At 39.2% G+C, this 14,021-nt stretch overlaps 1 protein-coding gene across 1 annotated transcript in view; it reads left to right on the top strand.

Moving 5' to 3' along the window:
- Positions 1-14,021, top strand: part of Vwa8 (von Willebrand factor A domain containing 8) — a 396,504-nt gene that overhangs the window by 334,899 nt on the left and 47,584 nt on the right. Inside the window, exon 38 of the mRNA XM_077795206.1 lies at positions 12,852-12,960. Coding sequence (XP_077651332.1) covers positions 12,852-12,960 — 109 coding nt within the window. The remainder of the gene's footprint in view (positions 1-12,851; positions 12,961-14,021) is intronic.

Consider the following 14,021-nt stretch of genomic DNA (forward strand, 5'->3'; position numbering starts at 1 on the left):
TTTCCTTCATTTACTATCTGTGTCTTACAGAGGCCTAACCTCATTTTCTATTTCAGACTCAGAAAAATGATACTAAGACATATCAAAATAAGACAGGAGTGGAAGACAAAGTGTTTCTGAAAACCAGGGTTCTTTTAAGCTACCTCAAATGGCTGTACAACCCTAATATTACAGTGTCAGGTCATGGGGTCCAGTGATGTCAGTGGAAAATTCCTAAGTGTCATAAAAAAATTGCACAGCAATGCAGACCATGGGGGGATACAGAGGAAGTCTGACTGCTACCCTCTTTGCCCAGCTCAGCCCTCTGAGATCCTAGATTAATTTATAATCTCTACATTGTATTTTCTCCTCTCCCCTCTGTATGATCCACTTTTCATTGTAAATCGCCTCTCCATGATGTCCATGGCAAATTTATCCAGATCCCAAACACTGTGCTGTCTGAAGCTTTCAACCTTCCTGGCCTCAGTGGCTCTCTGGAAGGAATCCTGAGATGGGCCTAGTGGGAAACTAATGGAATGGGCTGCAAGGAGAAGAGGAACCACTGAGGGCAGAAATGGGAAAATTGGAAGGACATCCAGAACTTCAGACATTTTAGGAGTAAGAGTTTCATGATATAAGTGGAACCTGACAGACTCAGACTGGTGAAGGAACAAAGGATAAAATGACCAACTCTTCAATGTTTGATTATATGAATCCTTAATTGATTACAGTCATTATGCCATTTGTTTGTTTGTAATTAGTGTGTAGCTCAATGTCAATGATCCATAATATAACTCTGTGTCATTAACTGTGTGCTAAATTTAATTAGAAAGCTTTACCCATGGTATTTAGTGTTCCAAATTTGTTGCTCAGATAGCAAGAGCCTTCACAACTGAAAATTAGAAGAATGTTTTACCAAGCCCCAGATCTAATAAGACTCTTCTCCTATCCCCAAATTCCTGCTTTGCAACTTGCCTCCTTAAGTCTCAGGAGAGCAAATATCAAGCTTTTACAAATTCTTGGAGCCCTGTATACCAGTGTGCCCATTCTGTGTCCTTGACATGGCTATAGTGGCAATGTCAGTAACTGTCATTCACTTACTCACCAGAGTCTCTGAGCTTCTGTGCTGCACCAGGTCTGTGCAGGGCTGCATATGACAAGGAGAATGAGACCTATTCCTACCATCTGACACTGGCATCTAGAGCTCATCCTAGTTTACATGCCTAGCCACCTCTTCCTACGTGCCACACCCTGATTCACTGCAGTATGATTTTGTCACTGAAATATATTCTTTAAAATAATTTAAAAAAAAAAACTTTAAAAAGAGGAGACTTAGCAGCCCAGAAAAAAAACTATGTGTGTGAATGTATGCAGTATGCACATACACACATACGTAGATGCACTACAATAAAAGTACATTGCCATTACTTAATACATGACTCCTGCTTATGCTCCTTTTGCTAATTTGAGCCTTTTAAGTCAATGCAACAACCTGAAATTCTCCCTCCCACAGTGAGCATCAAAATACAACTGTGAATGTTCTCAGCCACTGAGTGCTATTCCACCCACTCCTGAGTTGTGTGTGTGCAATGCAGATTGCTCATTTCTCTGTTGCCTTGCCTTATGCTGCTGTGTTGAATTCTGGTTAATAGTTTTAATGCATAGCAACTGCCAAAAAGTATGTAAGTGACAATTGTGGGCTTGTGGGAAGCAAAAGGGATTGTTATCTCTGGCATTACAACACAGGTTTTAAAGGGACTCTGAGTACCTTGAGGAAATGGCTAGGGACATGCAGGGTAAACATCAGTAGGCAGTAACTTCATAAACATCTGTCTTTCCTGAGGTGGTGAAGCATGGCTGGTAGAAATGTTAGCTAGGGGCCTGGTGTGACTTCAGTAGAAACAAAGAAAATGGAAAACAAGTGCTGAGTTTTGAGCCAGAAATGCCCCTCCATAGGGACTGTGCTGCAATAACCTGTCCAGAGATGCTCAGTCAGTGTCTTTTCTGACAATAATTACCCAGCTAAATGCTGTTGCACATAGTCATGATGGGTGCTTCCAAGAACCTTCAGGACCTGGGTCATATTAAAAATCCCCATTGCTTCTCCCCAGAGCAATGGTGGGAGTGGCTTTTGTACCCACCCTTCTCTCACTAGCTTTCCTTGACACCTCAGAGGAGTCTGTTGACCTGTGAAGTACAGGCAGTAACTTCATAAATATCTGTCTTACCTGAGGTGGTGAAGCATGGCTGGTAGAAATGTTAGCTAGGGGCCTGGTGTAACTTCAGTGGAAACAAAGAAAATGGAAAACCAGGTGCTGAGTTTTGAGCCAGAAATGCCCCTCCATAGGGACTGTGCTGCAATAACCTGTCAAAAATTGAGAAATCAGCTTTCTTCTTTGGAGAAAGAAGCTTCAAAAATTGAGAAATCAGCTTTCTTCTTTGGAGAAAGCACAAAACTTAAGTATAAGATTAAAGTCACCCAGCCAGGAAATGCCAGGAGAGGTAGTTCAGGTTCAATAATAATAATATAAGTATATGGTATGAAATGTCAGTTGCCGGGATCACCTTGAACATTGCAAAACCAAAGTATTTGTACACTGTTAAACATTGTACCCAAGGTTGCCTTGTGTCTAACCCTTCCCTTGGCTATGGAGGTCTGAGGCTGGTCATTGATTTATCCCAGTATTAAATATTAATCTTTTTAAAAATGTAGTCCCCCCACCCATATTTTCTTATGATGCATTAGAATGTTAACCTTTTGAAGGTTAAAAATAAGAGGCCAAAGTAGAAAAAGTAGAATTTATGAAGAACTGACAGTTTTCCCCACCCCTGCTGTCTTGGAATTTAATTAGCAGTTGTTTTCCTGTGAATGTTTGGAATACTAAATGTGCCCCTGTGAGGTGGTGAAGGAGGGGAACATCTCTTGCCAGTAAACTCTTGGTGTCCCTGGTATCTGTGGGTTGTGAACATTTGTTTTTGACACTCACCTACACACAAGGATAACAACAACAACACTTGATTTCCCATAACAATTTGTACGTATAATATCTTAACCCATGAAATGGCCTCTTATTTTCAGCATTCTGCATTCTGTATTCCCAGATTTCCAAAAAATCTTTATCTTTCTTCCTATTGAATGAAATAAGTATACACTCTTAGTCAAGTGAAAAGTTGTTTTGAATGAGTTTTGCAACCCTATAATATTTTGGACAGCCATTCAAACTGCTGTTCTTGGAGGAGCGAGCAAGTAAAGAGGCCATCTTTGTAGACTCACAGGCCATGGTAGAAAGCCCATCCAGGGACTAGTGAGGATTCTGACCAGAAACTGGGTTGAGGCATTGGTAAGAATGTGATAGACATCATCATCCAAAGTACATGTATGAAGACAAAATTGGTGTCAACATACTTTATATACAACCAGAGAGATGAAAACATGTGCTTATATGTGTAATAAGAATTGTAATGCATCCTGCTGTCATTTATTTTTTTAAATCAATAAAAATAAATAAATAAATTAATTTTTTAAAAATAATGGAAGTCAAGAATTTAGAGAACAATTGAGAGCTGATGGGGATACATGTATTCTGATTTTATTAGAAGATGGCTCTCTGCTAACCTGTGGCCTGCCAGGTACCAATCATGGACTGGCAGGCAAGACAGGAAAGAGTCTCACCAGGTACCCAGGTGACAGCTTATTATGGAGAAAGTTATATTCAAATTAAACTATTAATATTTTGTCACCAAACATCCTCCCATGGATGCATTTAGCACATACTTATTAAGGACCAGTTATGTACAAGGCTAAAAGTAGAAGCCACTGTACTAGCTACACTTCTCAGAGAATAAAAAACATAGTCAAATGCCACAGTCTGGCTGGGCACAATTCAGGAGCCACTTGTCAAAAGAAACAAACTTTATTTTTAGAACCACACACGCCAAACAAAACAGCTCCTCAGGAAAACCTTCAGAGCCCAACTGCCACCACAGGCTTCCCACAAGCCTCTCAACCTCCCCCACTCCTCCTGCTCTTGAGGCTGATTGGCTGGGTCGTGTGGGCGGAGCCAAAAAAAAGTCCCCCAATGAGCAGCTCCGTAGTCTGAAGGGGCGGGGAAACAGCCCAATGAGCATCACCGCAGAGGAGCCAATCAGCTAGAAGTTGCTGGGGCCGCTGTGAGCCAATCATCAGCTGGTAGTCTGAAAGGGCGGGGAAACAGCTCAATGAGCATCACCGCAGAGGAGCCAATCAGCTAGAAGTTGCTGGGGCTGCTGTGAGCCAATCATCAGCTGGAAGTCTGAAAGTTTGCTGGGGCCCCTTTGGCTGTGGCTCTCAACATCTCCCCCTCTCTGTTTAAACAACAAGCATGTGGCTTAGGGACCGTGCCTGCCTTAGGTTGTCCAATAGTACATATGGTTCTTACCCGTTATCAGATGAGCTGACCTCAAGGCGTCAGCCTCCTGTCTTAGGTTGGTACCATTGCAATTGGATCTTACCCGTCACTGACTACCAGTTCAGTATACAGCCACACCTGTGGATAGGTCTTTGTACTAGCGGGGCGGGGGTGAGGTTCTTTGCCTCACCTCTGTTGGCCCCCAAATTTTAGCTGAACGATCATGACAAGCAGAAGGGAGGAAGATACACCAAGCCAATTGACGGCTCCTTTTGGAAAAATTGTACCACCGATGACATCATCAGCAAAAATACCCCAACACTACCACAAGTCGCTGCACCAACAGATAGTTCACAATGCATACAGGTGAGTGCACAATGCATACAAGTGATACATAGTCCAGGCAAGTTCTGCAAGCAGTTCAGTGATGGCTATTGCAGAAGCTGTAGATTGGTTTTATCTTTGTCTTCACCGGCACTGGGATGAAGATAGGAATTCTGGCAATAATGACTAAAGAAAAAATTATGTAACATTCCAGAAGGCACTAAAAGAAAACAATTTTCTTAACAATTTACATTATCTTGAAGAGAATTATTAAATATAATGAAAAGGAAAGGTGAAAGTAAACAAACAGATCTGTTAACCTCCTTTTTTGTTCACATATTAAAACAATCCTCAACAGTTGTTTACCCAATTTAAATTAAACCAGTTAAATCATGTGAATAAAAAAAATATTTGGATGCATTTTTTCATGAGCGCTCATCATATATGATATATGGACATACGTACGTACAAACATACAACATAAAACACAAGTGTGCACACAACACATAACATAATAGTAAAGGCCTTATAACTTTTTACAGGTGAAATCTCCATTGCAATGTTTAAAAACTCTATAGTCAAAAAATAGGACTGATCATCAAAACATTAACCTAGGTCTGTATGAGCTCAAAAAACAAAATAGAACTTTATGATGTGGGAAAGGGCAATAATAAAATAGATATTAAAAACAGCATCCTGGTTCTGTCTCAGATGTAAGGATAGCCAAACTGGAGTTCTGGATATCAGCTGTTATGGATTTGAGCCAAATCATCTTCTTTTTGGACTGTAGAAATTGCTTTAGTTAATCTCTCTGGAATCCAAATCAGCTGCTGTTCTTCCTGTGGAAACACGCAAACAGAACCCCGACTCCAGACAATTACTGGTTCAGGACCTTTCCATTGTCCTGTTAGAATATCCTTCCAAAGTACCTTGGGCTTATGTACATTTTTTGGACACATATGCCTTTCTGCAGCACTAAGTCCTGATGAATCCAAATTTAAAAAGTTTAGAGTAAAAAGGGTTATTTTAGGTTTATCTTTGGGGAATATATACCCCTTCCCAATTCCTTCTTTTTGCTTTAATAAGTACATTTTAATAGTTTGATGAGCTCTTTCAACTATGCCTTGTCACTGTGGATTGTATGGGATTCCTGTTATATGAGTAATGCCAAATGTTGAGCAAAATTGTTTAAAAGAGGTAGAAGTATAACCAGGGGCATTATCTGTTTTTAACTGTTTTGGAATGCCTACACTGGCAAAATTTTGTAAGCAATGAGCTATAACATCTTTAGTTTCTTCTCCGGCATGAAGGGAGCCCATCAAAAATCCAGAAGAAGTATCAACTGTAACATGTAAATATTTTAATTTTCCAAATTCTGGCAAGTGTGTGACGTCCATCTGCCAAATATGGTTAGGTATCAATCCTCTAGGATTGACTCCAAGATTAACTTGTGGTAAAAAGGTCACACAATTTTGACATTGTTTTATTATTTGTCTAGCTTGTTCCTTAGTTATTTTAAAACGCTTTTGTAAAGTATTAGCATTGACATGGAACTTTTTATGAAAATTTGTAGCTTCTTCTAGTGTAGAGAAAATATGTATGTCATGTGTAGTTTTATCTGCTAAATCATTGCCCAAACTAAGGGCTCCAGGCAATCCTGTATGTGCCCTGATATGTCCTATAAAGAATGGGTCTTTTCTGTCCCAGATTAGACTTTGTATAGTGGAAAGCAAAGAGAAAACAGTAGAGGAAGGGGAAATCCTACCAGCATCTTTAAGGGATACTATAGCATTAACTATATACAGACTATCGGAAAATAAATTAAATACAGAATCTTTAAACATCACAAAAGCTTGTAATACTGCATTAAGCTCTACCTTTTGAGCTGATTGTTTGGGTACTAAAAATGTAAAAGTTTGATCAGGTGTAACTATTGCTGCTGTACCATTATTTGACCCATCAGTGAATATATTTGGAGCATTCATGATTTTTTTTTTCTTGTCATTTTTGGAAAAATTATAGGATGCAATGACCAAAAAGACAATGAAGGATCAGATGGTAAGTGGTTATCAAATGAAACATTAGATTTGCACATGACTATTGCCCAAGTATTTAACTCATTAGCTAACTCATCAATTTGATTCATAGTATATGGAGTAATAATTTTATTGGGAGAAATTCCAAACACTCCCTTGTCTGCTTTTATTCCTTTGAGTATTAATTGTCCTACAGCCTCAGGATACCTAGTAAGAATAGTGTTAGGAGAATAAGTTAAAGGTATCCATAATAATGGACCTTCTTGCCAAAATACTCCTGTAGGAATATTTTTTGTTGGTAGTACAATAAATAATAAAGGCAAACTTATATCAATTCTATCCAAATGCATATTTTCCATATATGTTTCAATGATTTTTAATGCCTTTCTTGCTTCAGGTGTTAACATGCGGGGTGAATTTGGATCTGATGGACCTTTTAGGATATCAAATAAAGGTCCCAACTCTCCTGTTGGTATACCTAGATAAGGCCTTATCCAATTTATGTCTCCTAATAATTTTTGAAAGTTGTTAAGTGATTTGAGTTGATCTACTCGTATTTGAATTTTTGGTGGACGGACCATGGTTGAGGATAATAGAACTCCTAAATAATTAATTGGAAAATTTAATTCTACTTTATCTATTGCTATCTCTAGATTATAATTTTTTAATAAATTTGTAAGTGTGGCACAACATTCCAGCAATGTGTTTTTATCTTTATGTGCCAATAATACATCATCCATATAGTGAAATATTTGTAGTTCAGGATTTTGATTTCTAAGTGGCTGGATTATTTTGCTAACATAAATTTGACACATAGTTGGGCTGTTAGCCATCCCTTGAGGGAGTACTTTCCACTCATATCTCTGATCAGGACCTTCATGATTCAGTGCAGGGATAGTAAATGCAAAACTTGGACTATCCTCAGGATGAATTGGAATTGAAAAAAAAATCTTTAATATCTATAACTAAAACATACCAAGTTTTTGACAAAGCAGACAATTGAGGAATCCCCGACTGAGCAGGTCCCATAATAACCATCTCATTATTAATGGCTCTTAAATCTTGAAATAATCTCCATTTACCCGATTTCTTTTTGATGACAAAAATGGGAGTATTATGGGGAGATACAGAAGGTTGTATATGTCCTTCCGCTAATTGTTGTTTGACCAGGTCATGGGATGCTTGTATCTTTTCTTTAGTCAGGGGCCACTGAGGAACCCACACTGGTCTTTCTGATTTCCAAGTAATTTTTATTGTCTCAGTGGCCCTTTGTGAAAATCCAACCCATGTCTGTCTGTTCCTTGATCTATTTGTATTGGTGCTGCTATGCCTTCTTCTTGTTTTTCTAATCTTTTTCCTTTCCTAAAACCTGTCTAGTCATAATAGCCTTTCTATCCTCCTGAAATGTGCATCCGTCCTTTCTCCCTATCTGTTCCTCAGACGTAAATAGTTTTTCCTCAGATGTGAGCGGTTTTTCTTCCATCTCACTCATCTCCAGGGACAGGCAACTTAAAACAAAAGTGAAGCAAAACAAAAGAATAATCTTAAAATGGCCACCCATCCTCTCGCCCTACCCTCAGGGGCGAGCAGTTTAACTTATCACTTACCCTCAGTTGTTCCCCGTGTGGCCCACCAAATGTTTTTCTTGTCATTTTGATGGTTATATATTAGTAAATTGGTATTTTGCCCTCCTTTTAGGCCACCCCTGTGGAATCTGTCATTTTAACTTGGACTGGGTGTTTTTGTTACATATTAATGGCTCCTAGTGAAGAACATCTTCCCAGTGAGAAGGTACTCTAAGACTCTGTAAACTCAGATCAGGATACATAGAACATTCCAGAGCACTGGGACAGTGGATGTTTTGAGTTATAGTTTCAAATTTTTAAAAAGATTTACCAAACACATTTGTGCCAGAAATCAGCATATATATAAGTCTTTGGAAGTTTGTAGGCAGAAAGAAGTAGGAAGGTAAGATAAGGGGGTTGGGTAGGGACTGTGGGAAAAGGGCTCCAGCCAGAGAGAGGGGAGAGGTTGCTGGCTGACTTGAAGAAGCCCATGAGAAAGGACAGAAAGCTATCTACACCAGAAGACAGGGCTTATACAGGACACACCAGGGACCAGCCACTGTTGATCACTTGTAATGTCACAAGTCACCCAGCATTGGTTTATCAGGGCCAGAAGGAAGGCCTCATAAACCCCAGGCCCCATCATAACATCTCTGCCTTCTTTCTGATTCCTAGACTTTCTAATAAAGGAAAAAGATTTCAAATCTCAATTAGTAATAAAGACACTTAGAATATGACTGCCTTCTAGGGTTAGTTATTTAGTGCGAGTGAATGTCAGCTACAGTGTCGTTAGTGGATATTAGTGATCAAAAGAGAAGACTCTGGTCTTCTCTGCTTTGTAGAGGTAGTGAGGGATTAAAGAGGGCAGAAGGTCATTGAGTATTTGAAAGTAAATGTTACCAACGGGCCAGGCAAGAACTGAAGATAAATTGCATATTTGATGGCTTTGCCAGAGATGAAAATTGGAAAAGTTACCTATGAGACAAAGGTATTTTTGTCATGCATTGTCATTGTAAAAGTACAGAGTCTTTTAAAAACTGGTGATTAGCTTTTTATTTTTTTTTAGCCAGCTGACATCATATGAAAGATCATCATTCCTATGTACATGTTAATGCAACTTCCATCCTTTCTGTAACTGTGAGAGAACAGAATAACAGAAAGTTATTCTGTGGGTACGAATAACCTCAGACTCTAATATGATTCAGGCAGATGTGGTCAGTACCATATGACGGCCTGTATCACCCCATGCTATGATTTTGCTTCCATTTATGCAATATCTTAATAGAAGCCAAGATCCTTTTTCATGCATCTCTGTATCCTAGTGAGTTGTAAATACACCCCCAAATAGGCACAAGAGTGTTTGTGCTTATAAAACAAATGGATAGATACATTCAGTAGGTTGCTAATCCATCAAGAAAATAGTAGGCAGCTGTAATAAGTACAATCACTGATCTGATATAATTATGGAAGTGTTTAATGTCAGAAAATTCAAGGTATATCTTCTTAAAAGTAGAACCTTCTCAGAAAGTCAAGACAGTAGCTTCTGCCCTGCTGCCTTTTATTCATCCCTTAATAGATGAATCAATTAGTTCTCATGCCCTTGGGTCCAACTTGCAGAAAGCCCAACTAACAGTGACTCAAACTCTAAGGACACTTATTGTTTGCTTATGTCGAGGATAAAAGCTAAGTGACTCCAGGGCAGGATACCTAGCTCAAAAGTGTCTTAAGAAGAATACACTCTTCCTTCACTCTGCCACCTTCTTGTCACTACTTGGTCTCCAGGTGGAGGATACAGCTCTGTACGTCATGTCCAAACTCACCTGTGTCCCAAGGCAGGCAGTGGGTGTATGTGTGTTTCGGTGTGCACATATGTGCAGTGGAGGTAGGAGAAAATAGTGCATTCAGGATAGTCAGAAGCTTTCCCCAGGATGTTCTCTTCTTACCTGGGAGGGAAAGCTTTCCTAGAAGCCTCTTGACAGACTTTCTCTGACATCTCAGGTCACATGACTTCCCCTAGACCAATTCTCTAGAACCTGCACAGGGGAATTGGATTTTGCTGCTTAATTCCATGATTCATCTGATTCTGTTCAAAAGAAAGAAAGAATGGATTTTGTATAGGCAAGTAGAAATTTCTGCTTGGTAACAACTAGATGGAAAATGGTAAGCAACTATGTTGTCCACTCATACTTCCAAGAGCTAACTTGTCTTCTAAAATTATATCCTGGTTATTTATATCATTTCATTGATTTTTTTAAAGGTTGTGCTCAAGGAAGAGTTTAAAATATATGGGCCTTTCCCAGAATTATAGGGCTTCAGTGAGTCATGTCCCTTCCCTGTACTGGCTTTGGGTTGCTTTACTCTGAAACATTATGACTTATAGTTTACAAAATCCATGCTTTTTTTCCATTTAAATTCATAAGTGAGAGGATAATGATTCTTAGGATCACTGCCCACATACCTCAAAGGAAGTAGAGGGTGTCCACTTTAGGAAACACGTCAAGGATTTTAGCTTGTGTATCAGGTTCTATCAAAAGTTATAAAAAGCCATATTTTCTGGTTTGAAGAAAATTTTGATTCCTTTAAGTAAATTCAGTAGTTTCTGTGTCTTTAGAATGACTTACTTGAGCTTTTTCTGGATGAAACCACCTCTCAAGGGAAATGCTTTACAAATGCTTCTCAACACAAGAATGACAACAGACAGTAGAATGGCCAGTGGCTCTATAGCACACATCTGTCTCCAGGAAATAAACTTCCTCAAGTGACAGTCCTTCCTTGGTATCTGTTTGAGTTTGTGTTCTGAGTTGAACTCTTTGAGCCTTTCTGCTTGCCCCTTTTATGAAACTTTATGTCAAAGAGACCTTAAAATGGCTTTGACCAATCCTTGACATGTACATATGTAATCCACCTAGAGAAATATATTCCTTGAGTATAACAGCATTCATAAGACAACCCCAAATTAAATCAGCTTACTTTTAATTAAATAGTTCTAGAATTTTATGGCATTTTTTCTCTGAAATAAATCAGGGTTTGGCAAATGATTATTTTTTCAAGAATTAGTCAGTTTTCCAACATGTCTAGGCCCCCACCTGGGGTTGGTTGGGGTTGCCTTGTGGTCAATGCAAGCAGCACCATTTCCCAGCAGATGACATGGCAAGACACACAGGTGACAAAGAGCACATCAGTTCATTTCTCTCAGCACTTACACATTGTTTTCTGCCCCACTGATAGCTACTACAGGTGTCTTTGCAACTTTAAAAGCATGATTTTGGAGTTAACTATGGAAGCTATTAGTGGTGCTTTTTCTTTTGCCTTAGGCTATTAATTTCAGTACCTAAAATCTATTTTCTCAGAGGAGACTAACTGGAGTGTGTGAAATGTCTAAAGGAGATAAATAATGTTTGATGAAAGTACAAGACACAGTGAAATTTGCTTTTCATTTCACCTCTTCCAAATTCTTTTATATATTTTTAAATAGTATACCAGAACGAACACACACACACACACACACACACACACACACACACACACAAAGTGAGGAATGGTGTTCAGAACAGTTTTTTCAATAAAACGATCACTGCTGAGACTATTTTTGGAACTTCTTTTTTTATAATTGGCTTATAGAAGAGTCAAACTCCATGTAAGCAAACTAGTCTCATTATTGAATTGCACATGGGTTTTGACTAAAACCCCACCTCATCACCTTATTAACCAGATTTGGTCCAGTGAATCAACCACAGGAGGTCAGTGCCAGGTAGAGTGACAGGGGAAGTTCCAAAAATGGTCTGAGCACTGACAGTTTAATTGCAAGAACTGTTCTGAACACCATTCCTCATTTTGGGGTGTGTATATTCTGGTATGTTGCTTTAAAATAAATGAAAGAGCTTTGGAAATAGGGGGAACTAAAGTGCCAGTTTTTCTGTTTGAATTGCAGGAATCATAAATTTAGTGTTAAAATAAAGACAAATTAGGAAAAATAGAAAACACCGTAACATTGGAGTGGGTCCAAAAAATAAACAAGCAACTTTTGATATATGTAGGAGAATAGAACATAAATCTACCACTCAGCCACATATATATGCATTTTCTGATTTTGTTTCTACATATTTTATATAAAATAGCATTTCTCAAAGTAATGGAATTTCTTTAAAAATGAAATGACTAAAATGTAGGTTTATTCACTGAGATTGATCGGCAAGGTGGTGATTTTTTTAAATGGCTGGGAAAGTGTCTGACTGTTGAGATCCATTTTCTCTGTGTCTCGGAGGTCTCCTTCTTTTTGTAAATGTAGCATGTTCTGTACCAGGGAAATTCTGAAGCTGAAACCCCACCCATTTCCTTTTCTTTTATAAAAAGAATTTGTTAAAAAAGTACTTCATCTTCTTTCCAATTAGATGGAGGCTAACTAAGGAAATTTTTGCCAGACACAAACAGCATCTGTCATGTATATAGCCTAAGATTATGAGATACCTTAAGGACTTGCAGGAAAAGAATTCTTTCTGTCATGCAATTTCTGGTGTTGGTCCCAGGATAGTGATAATATTTCATTTCTTCATTTTTAGATAACAATCAACAGAGACAGTGGAGAAGATGTGAGCTCCCCTAAATACGGGAAGGAGGACCCAGACAACATGCCCCATGTGGGTGGCAATACTTGGGCTGGTGGAACAGGTTGGTAGCACAAACGTGGCATTCTTGTGGGTCTGGCTTCCTATCAAGCCAGCACACTGCTCTGCATAACTCCCCAAGAAGGCTCAGAGACCAGCTGAGCTTCTCGGCCTTCCCTATTAGTCAGTCAATGTGTTCTTACCCTTGGCTCCAGTGTGGCATCAAGACATAAGAAGAACCTGGCATTTTGATTCCCATAGGCTCCACTGACCCAAGACCTAACACCATTCTCACCCCCTTGGAGTTGCTTCATTGGTAAAAGGGTGATACTAACTGCTTCACCAGGTCATGATTTGGACTGAAAAAAGATTGTGATAGTAAAAGCACTGAGCTCAGTGGCTGGCCTGAGGATGGTATTCATTCAAGCGTTAATCCCTTCTTTTAAACTGTGTGCACTTGGGTTTTTGCCAGAAATCTACAGTATATTCTTTCTTAAGCAACTGATTTGGTAAAGAAATAGTCCTTGTGTTTCACATCTCAGAAGTGAGTGTGATGAGGATGCAAGATTTTGAGAGAGGAGGGTTGGTTACTATTTGCATGGATGCCAAGAGTAAGCAAATGAATATTCCTTCCTCTCAGCTGCCAGACCCTACCATTGTTCCATGACTGCTTTCTTCCTATTTCCTTGGGCAGCTGGAGCCAACACATTTGCTGGGCCAACACATCTGCTGGGCCACAGGAATAGGGCCAGAGTGTTCACTGCCTGAGCTTATCTGAGCCCTAAGGAGAGCTGGCAGGGACTCCAAGCTTCACCTTCCTTGAGGACAATCTGCATCTCTTAGCCTTGTCAGCCTGGGCAGGAAATGGGTTTCTGTGCTAAGACAATGAGCTATCCAACAGGTTGTAGGCTTCTTGCCTGCTCTGTTTATTCATCAAGCAGCTCTTTAAAGAAAGGCTATTTTTAGAAATGTCCTTTGATCTGGAAGGTAGTATCAAGCCAACAGGATTTAATCCATATGGAATGCATTGAGGAACTAGCAGGCCAGATGTAGGCTCCCCAGCAGGGGACTGCTCCCAAGTGAAAGTTCTTATTTACTATTCAACTTGCATCTGCTAGCTCCAAT

The sequence above is a fragment of the Urocitellus parryii genome, chromosome 2 (assembly GCF_045843805.1).
Source record: "Urocitellus parryii isolate mUroPar1 chromosome 2, mUroPar1.hap1, whole genome shotgun sequence".
Taxonomy (NCBI): domain Eukaryota; kingdom Metazoa; phylum Chordata; class Mammalia; order Rodentia; family Sciuridae; genus Urocitellus; species Urocitellus parryii.